General features: G+C 39.2%; 1 protein-coding gene across 5 annotated transcripts in view; it reads right to left on the reverse strand.

Moving 5' to 3' along the window:
* Positions 1-8,934, reverse strand: part of celf3a (cugbp, Elav-like family member 3a) — a 34,399-nt gene that overhangs the window by 24,164 nt on the left and 1,301 nt on the right. For 3 of the 5 annotated variants that reach the window (XR_011179671.1, XM_069176771.1, XM_069176768.1), the window contains exons 2-5: positions 6,795-7,178; positions 3,369-3,937; positions 2,257-2,409; positions 430-512 (exon numbers count right to left, since the gene is read on the reverse strand). Coding sequence is in view for 4 of the 5 variants with exons in the window: in XM_069176771.1 (XP_069032872.1) it covers positions 430-512; positions 2,257-2,401 (228 nt within the window). In the remaining variant the exon portion in view is untranslated. The remainder of the gene's footprint in view (positions 1-429; positions 513-2,256; positions 2,410-3,368; positions 3,938-6,794; positions 7,179-8,934) is intronic. The other 2 variants (XM_069176769.1, XM_069176770.1) reach the window with 2 other exon arrangements.

Here is an 8,934-nt window from a genome sequence, read left to right on the forward strand (position 1 = left end):
TGATTAGGATTCAGAGGGAGAGATGGATGGGAAGAGAGGAGAGAAGAGGAGGAGGCGGAGGAGAGAGAGAAAGACAGAGACACAGAAAGGAAGAGAAACATCAAAGAGAATAAGAACTGGCAAAGTCACTCCAGCAGCGAGCCTCGTAGCTGTCTCTTTCGACCCGTGACATGTAGCGAGATGACTCATGCCTTAACTGGATGGATATGTCTGGATGCATCACATATGAAACATAAGAGGGAGAGCAGCCTGTGACCTTTATTGGTGCATATCAGCTAAAGGGGGAAGTCAACCCCACATGTCAAACTTGGTTAATTTTCCCGTGTCACAGTGTGTCCATGTGTGTCTGTGTGTAGACAGCCAGGCATGGCAGTTATTCTGTTCCCTTTGTGTGAGCTGCTGAGGACTCATAAAGACAACGACACTCACCCCTGGTAGTGTCTTCTGCTCGTGCAGTGCATTCTGGGCTTTGAGGGCGGACTCACGTGCACAATATGTCAGAAAGGCACATCCTGGAGACAGACAGGCAGTAGAAGATCAGCAAACTGTGAGTGCATTTTTAATGTCAGACACATATGCTAAATATAATACCAGCTTTGGCTGAGGCATGTTATTGTATCTGGCCCAAAGGCATGCAGACAGAAACATTACTGCCAGATTATAAATGTGCCTTTTGATATATGTGGTTTGCTTTTAGGAACATGAATTAAAACTGACAACATTTCTGGGTCAGAAAATTCTCCAAAAATGCCTCCCACCTTAAATTAGACCGCGATGAACAACTGTCATTTTGTTAAGTAGTCCTCCCAGTAGCAGCAGACTTCTATGGAATTATTAAATCATAATACCTGGAGACTACTCAGACACAAACAGTCTGAATGAGTATTTAATATCACGCTGTTCCAGCAAAATGTATGCAGTCCCACATAATGGAGAGAGGCCTTCATTAACCTTTAGGGCTCCCACGGATCATGAATATGTAAATGTATGCAGAATAGGTGTTATAGGTGTTAGAGGAGTGACACCACCTGGCCCATACGTCTCCCAAATGACTGACGGTTTATGTGGCTTTATGAAAGCCTTTGTTTTCCTTGCTTAGATTTGCATTAGGAATGACACCAAGGATCGTTGTTTTGCTTCGATCACTTTCAGCAGCTTCAGTCCATCTGTCACACAGGATCTTGAACGTGTTGCTTCGAAAGTAAGATAGGCCTGTTTAGCATGTGACGAAGAGTAGTAGCAGTGGGTGGCACCAACACTTTCAAACTGATTGATACCGCCACGTGAAGCAAATTATTGACTGACAAAATATTTGTTCTGGGATTGATGTCAGACAGCTAGCTTTCTGTGCAGCATTTTACACTGTAAAAAGTACAACAACGCAGCTCATTCTCTATATATACATAATTCAAACAATCTGGGATTATTTCTGCACTCTTGTGGTCTATGAATTTAAATTCTAGAGTTTGACCAAAGCCAAGAGTTAATATCAAGAGTAAATATTGTATTTTTGAATATATATTGTAGTATTTTGAGGTGCCAGCATGCCCTGGGGCAACATACTCATTGTGTTCAACAATATTCCAGATGTGTCTAAATGTCCATTGTTATTATACAGTCAATTATTTCACCGATCAATCTGAATATAGTAGATGGATTATAGTTAAAGAGTGTATTGGCCTTTAACCCAAGAGTTAGTGGTAACTGTCTGTGTCTCTTTCTCTTGTCCTGAGTCTGGACACTGAATTGAAACTGCTCTTAATGAACAGGGCAAAGCTTACAAAGCATAGCAACATGAAAACACAATATTAAACACTCATATGTGGTCATATATTAAAAATAAACAAATACATTTCAATCAAAATAAAGTATTTGGCCAAATTTGAAAAATATGTTTTTCTTTGACCTAAACAAATCAATTTTCATAGAGGTCAGTTGAACTGAAGAATTTTTTTTTCCCCCATATGAGGATACTAACCAGAATCTACAGCCAAAGTAAGGACATAAACTTTCATCCAAATGTCGGTCAGATTTCCTCTTTAGATCAATGGTACACTGGGTGTTTAGCCTCTCGGGGGTCTTTAAAATGCACCAAAGGGACATCAGCTCAATAACGAATCATTCAACCTCACCCATATTTATTGGAAATTCAATTAGCTGGAGGATACAGAGGAGAAACTGTCTTTCCACAACTCTAACACATTCAAAATCAACATTATTCCCCATACTGTGCTCCCTGAGATTTCTTGGTCCTACCTTTGTGCATCCCTGTATATTTGTCCTTTATCACCGTCAACTCATAGATCTTGCCAAACTGCTCGAAGATGGGCTTCAAGTCCTTCTCCTCCAGGTTTCGGGGTATCTGCCCGATAAAGAGCTTGATTGCGTCAGGCTCCTTCATTTAGAAGTCTGGGTAGGAATAATAACACACAGACACACACACACACACACACACACACACACACACACACACACACACACACACAGAGATGGAGGCGGTCAGGAGGAGCAGACAGGAGCCTGCAGGCTTAAACTCACACTGCACAGGAGGTGCAAACAGGAGGCCGAGGATAGAAGTGCAGATGGGAGCGTTCAGTGGAAATGGGAGGCAGAAATAATAGTTTCTACACCCTTAGAGACATGGTCGTCCAAATACTACAGTAGATGTCAGCAGTATGTACAGATGACACAATAAAACACATAACAGTTTGATTGTTGCATAGATTATTGTATTTATAGTAATATAAATATAAACGAAAATGCTTTTAAAGTAACCTAACACCAATATGAACTCACGGTTGTTGTCATAGATACGCAGTAATATCTAAAAGAGCTATAAATCCTATAGACATAGTGGACTGCATGCAATTACACATCTTTTTTTTGACATACTTACAACTACTGGAGCCACCATTTTGAGTTTTAATTGCATAAAATACACCGACAAAACATTCATTTATGTATATTAATTACCAACATTAAGTTATAATCTCGTAACTTTCATATTTTTGGCATCTCGTGGACATTATGGATCATTACACATTATTTTGGGCTACAGAGCTGAGATATATTGTCCTCGCATAACATTAAATTAAAAACAAAAATCCGACGTCGGATGTAGTAAATAATAGTAAACACAATGTTTCCTCGCACTGAATTCGTGTCTACAGGCCGCCTGTGATCGAGCCCCCACAGAAACATGACAGTGTGTCTGTCATCACAGCTGGAGACCTGCGCTCTCTTTGTCAAGACAGCGGTGACAACAACAATGACCTGCACAGGATTTTACACATCAGACCAAAAACAACTAAAATCACAGAACAACAAAGAGTTAAAAAAAAAATATTAAAAAAAATAAAAAAAAATACCTGTGGTGCTGTACGTGGCAAAGAATCGGCGCGATCACTGGATGCCTTTCTTCTTCCACTCGCTGTTATTTAGTTATTAAACCTAAATTACTCAGTTAATTTGTCTGTCAGAGCCTCTTTTAATCCCGTAACAAGTTAGGCCTGCCCCCCACCTAAAATAACCCAAGTAACATCCAGCGACGGTCCTTTATTCGGCATGAGCGTGCTTTTCCAGATCTGCTTGTTGTTTACCCCCCTGCTCTTTCCTGACAGATGCTCCGATTTTTTTTTTTTTTTTTTTCCGAATGAATCTGCTATATAAAAAAATAAACAAATCTCTTACTGGCTTGGCTAAACAGAGAGTGTTATGGTAGATGAATATTTAGGCTTCCTTCAGTAGACCGTAGGGAATTGGCAGTCTGGCTGGCCGTCCTCTCCTCTCCTCTCCCTCTCCCAGTGTGTGTGTGTCTGTACTCCTTTGACGTCGTAAGCCGGTGTCTCCCTCCCTGTCCATCTCAGCTCCATCCCTCCCCTGGGCTGTATGAGCCGTGATGTCTGCCGCTAGGGACCATCGCTAAAATACCAGTCCTCTGACAGCCGGAGAAAGACGAAAGGGAGGGTTGGGGGGGGGGGGGGGGGGGGGGGGGGAAGCCAAAGCATAACACATATATGAATGCAAAGACTGCCGGGTGGGTTTTTATGATTTGTCATTAACGCTTATTAGGATTACTATTTTTGCTTCATTGATTTTCCTTATTCTAGTTGGTATTTCATTCATTTTCATTTTCTATCTATGGATATCAATTTTTATAAAATCTTGTAAATATAATTAAATTGTGTTAATATAGTCTATACATTTTATTGCATTTTATTTTCTTAATTTGTTCTGTAATGGAGCCTCATAGCCAAAGCATTTCACATGACTGTATTTGCATAAACAGAGTGATAATAAACATCTTAAATACCCTACTAAACAACTGTTATATCTGGTATTGTCCTGAATGGCTAAGTTCAGCAGCCATTTGTGGCATTTAATGCTTATAGACCTGCATGACCTAAATGATAATTGTCATATTTGCTTGCATGAAGGCTATAAATGCACATCTATCCACTTATCCAGTGCAGTGTCTACAAAGGCTGAAGCCAATCCCACCTCACATTAGCCAAGAGGAACATCATGGACACATCCTCAGTCTGACAACATAATGTTTCTACAGACACACGTCGACAGTCGATTGCATAACCAATGGCTTGACTCAACAGCCTTTCTAATCTCTCTAACCAGAAAAGCTAACAACAGCTTTTAGTATAAACTGTTCCTCCTCAAATTATTATTAGTTTTGTGATGCATTCTTTGTACATTCAAGCTCTTGTCTTGTAAAACTTGTTATGCTTGTGATGTATGTTTGTATTACAATGTTTTGTATTATATTGTATGTAATTAACGTGCAGTTTACGTCTAACTTCGCTGTCCTTTTGGCCAGGTCATCATGGAAAAACAGATTTTTATCTCAACTGTTTTTTTTATTCACCTGGGGAAATAGATAAAAAAAAAAAAAAAAAAAAAAAAATAATAATAATAATAATAATTTAAAAAAAAATCCCCAATTCTGGGTTCTGCTCTGGAATTGATGACTACATTTTTTGTTATTTCACCAGGTGAGAAAATAAAATCAGCGTGTAGACCCAGAACACGCTGGGGGGATTATATGTATCATCTGGCCTGAGAATGCTTTGGGAGGAAGAGCTGCAAAATATTGGAGAGGTAAATCTGGGCTAATGTGCTCAACCTGGTGCCACCATGAGCTGACCTCAGATAGGCAGAAGAAAATGGATGGATGGAGTCACTAATTCACCAAACTGATGTCCAGAAACCAGAGCAACCAGGGGAAAACATGCAAAGCCCACACTCGTGGCCAAATAGTTAGGTCTGTAAAGTATAGTACTATACAGACTGCACATAGACATTAAAATCATGCGGGAAAATGCCCTTTGGATGAAGGCATACAGCCAAGAATATGTTAGGTAATTTATACATGAGGCAGCTCAGTGTCAAGGGATGCCTTTTCCTCAAAACAGAGAGGAAAATAGAATGAAGAAGGCAGCAGGTGTTTGCTCTGAGGGGTTTTCGTTTTTCATGTGGACAGTAAAAAGCAGATAGTCCCTGACATCAAGAGCCGCAAATCCGCCTTTTGTTCTCGCCGTGGAGCTGGCCATGGTCCTGAAACGTATCTCCTCAAATCATGTCACATTAACAGAGATACAACATAACCTGTCTGAGTGGGGAGAAAAACATTATTTCCACAAGTGCGTTCGTAAATGCAGGGACCTATTTCACAGGACAGACACACACACACACACACACACATACACGCCCTCTCTGAAATCTCGGCAGCATGTAAACAATGAGCCCACATGACAGCAGGCTGCACACACCCGACATGCGCACAAGGGCGACACTTCAAAGGAGTCACGATCTGGACTTGCTTGGTTTATATGGCAGCGACGTTGTAATTTTTATTCGGAGCAAACCTCCGCGCACAGATCTCTCTGCGGCCTCACCATTAATTCCTTTATTTCCACCAGCAGAACATCTCCTCGGCTACTGTTAAGACTGCCATCTGCCATCAGTCACTAAATCCTATCGGCCTTCCGCCCTTCAACCCCAGTATAAGCTCATAGAGCAGGCGTGGCAAAGACTCAATTCATCTGACGTTGATCAGTTAGCCCATAAATCACTGATACAAAAAAAAAAAAAAACGGTTTCAGGAACGTGATTTGTGTTATTTTCACGATGTGTGGCAGCTTTTTTTTTTTTTTTTTTGTATTTTTTTTTTGTATTTTTTTTTTTGTATATCTGAATGTACCCAACAACGACATCTGGTGACAAACCGATGCCATTAGGGGGGTTATGTAGACTTAATATTTTTTTTGGTGCTTTTAACAGTGATGCAAGCCTAAACATATTTTAGTGTAGCAAAAGTAATGTGAAAAAAATGCACTGCATTACAAAATAGTCCTGCATTGTCAATAAAGAACATTTTCTTCTTCAGTGGAAAAAAAAAAAAGTCTCCAGATTTGGTTGATTTGAACACTTTAATATCAACTGAGTTCTACTTTGGTAGATTGATAACAATAAAATAAAAAAATAAAATCTAAAATCCAGTTGAATCATCTGACAAAGTGCCTTTGGGAGACCTTTTGGGGATAAATGGTTTCTACAGGACATGAAGGACATGACTAATTATAAGATACTGGAATTAAACAAACAGACAACAAAACCGGTGCTTGCTTTCATATAAACAGTGATATTTTATTTGTTTAAAAAAACAACAACAACATGCATTCAATGCATATTTTGACATATTGAAGATATATGAATACTCAGGTTTGTTGAAAGCAGTGTGAGGAGAAAGAGCATAAATTCATAATCCTGGTTGTACTCACTCAGGAGGGCCTCTCTGTCCAACCTCGCTGCTCTCCACTGTTGCTTCTCAAACACAACACTAAACAGAGAGGGGGGGCGGGGGGGGAGGGAGGAAAGAAACACAATTTGAACATTTTATTTCCTCCCAGCCTGTATTGATTGTTTTGATTTCCTGCGGGTGGCACTTCGTTTCTGATGTATTAAAACGCCCTGAGCTGCTGTGGTGAAACAGCATTGAGAAGAGACCGTGGAGAAGAGCCCATCACTGGGAGCGGTGCAGATTTCAAAGAGGAGAGCGCCACCACAGCCTCACCCCCCTCCTCCTCCTCCTCCTCCCCCGCCCACTTCCATCAGTTAACATGTGGGAAAGGTTTCCATCACATCAGACACATCAAAGTGTCTCTCTGGATCCCCGAGGAGGAAAACAGGAGGAAAGAGGGAGGGGTAAAAAAAAAAAAAAAAAAAAAAACAGAAAAAAAAAACGGAAATGGGTTAAAATTCAAGGGAAAGAAATATTTGTGCAACATTCAATAAACATGATTTCTCACTCACACAAACACACACACACACACGTTAAAGAATTATGGCGCACTTCACTACCCGGCGCGGTAAACGACATCAGTGAAAACGTCTACAGCACGAAGGTCGACACGTGTTTCATAATTTAGTCGTTTATTTAAGTTTTCATGCTTATGGCTGCTCCTTCTCTGACAAAGCAGCAACCTAATAAAGTGAAAGTGATCCGGGAAAGATCTACTGACATCTGGCGACGGCTCACGGTTCACCTGCACGACTTTTACAGGAACATTTATTTTCTATCAGCTCGACTATTATTACTCCACATTAATTAGTTTGTCCGGGACGTCGATTAACGTTTTACCAATTTCTAACGCTTTTTTTTTTTTTTTTTTTTTTTTTGTTACATGACAAGGATCAAAACGTTGTTTTTTTTTTCTCGTTCAAATTTACGAGACACTCATCGTCCTAAGAGCAACACGTGCTGATGAAAGTGGATCTGCGCTAAGGCCGGTTTTAACCGCGCGGATTAATCAGTGTTAAAAGCTCATTCAGATCGATATGTTCAAAAAGGCTCAATTAAGGTTTTTTCTTTTTTTTTTTTTTAACCATGACATACTAACAAATGGGTTTGTTTTAAGACCTACTTCCTCATTACAATAGATTGTGAAGATTACACACTAGAGTATACTTTCATTAACGTAGCAACTCCAAAACTTTGCATTTTTGTTTTGTTTTGCAAAAGCATTACTGCCTTCTTAATCTTTCTGATTAGCATTTATTTTCTTCACATTAAAGCCCTGCCTGGAGTCAGTTTAGCTTCAAATCATTTTGGTCCTGGTATTGCCCTTTTTATGTTCAAGAGAATATTTGCGGAGCTTTCTGAACAACAACAACAACCTGTTTCCCAAAGGAAAACAAAAAAAACCTCTACAACAGTCAACACACGCACAAAATTTAGGTTGGCCCAAAAAGACAACATTAATAAAGCAATGTTTGCACTGCAGCCTTGTTAGATCTGAAGGATTTATCTGCTGGAAGAGATGACTTAAACTTTTAAGAATTTAAACTACAATAAATAAAAAAATTAAAAAAAACTTGTTTAAAGTAAAACATAATCAGTGGAGAATAAATTAAGAATAATGGACTCCACTGAAAATATCATTCTTCAATCGCTTGTACAAATCCATTTTTGTTTCCAGGTCAATATGAGACATTTGTCTAACTGTTAGATTTAACAAGTAAATGCAAACCAAGCAGGGACAATTTGAGACTCCACTGTTTTCTACAGTTGACTGAACTACACGACCTTTAAAATCAGCTGTTAACTAAAGAAATCTCATAAAAACATGAGATTTAACAACCAATAATAAAAAAAAACAAACGCTAATTTTCAACGAGGAATGTACACTCAGGTTAAAATACACAACCTCAGTGTGAACATTACTTCATTAAGTGCATTTCTTAATCTTACGACTTGTCTCAAGTTTGATAGCCTAATTTTATAAAACAGACGCGACTATTTATTTAGAGCACGGACATTTTTTTTAAGGACTTCTATTTAATTTTGTCTTTTAAAATATCAACGTCTTCTTTGCAGGAACAGCGAGCACATAATGCATTTTACCAGCTACTCATTTAAAT

The sequence above is a fragment of the Embiotoca jacksoni genome, unplaced genomic scaffold, assembly GCF_022577435.1.
Source record: "Embiotoca jacksoni isolate LCO1_2020_lvr unplaced genomic scaffold, fEmbJac1.0.p SCAF_7, whole genome shotgun sequence".
NCBI lineage: Eukaryota > Metazoa > Chordata > Actinopteri > Embiotocidae > Embiotoca > Embiotoca jacksoni.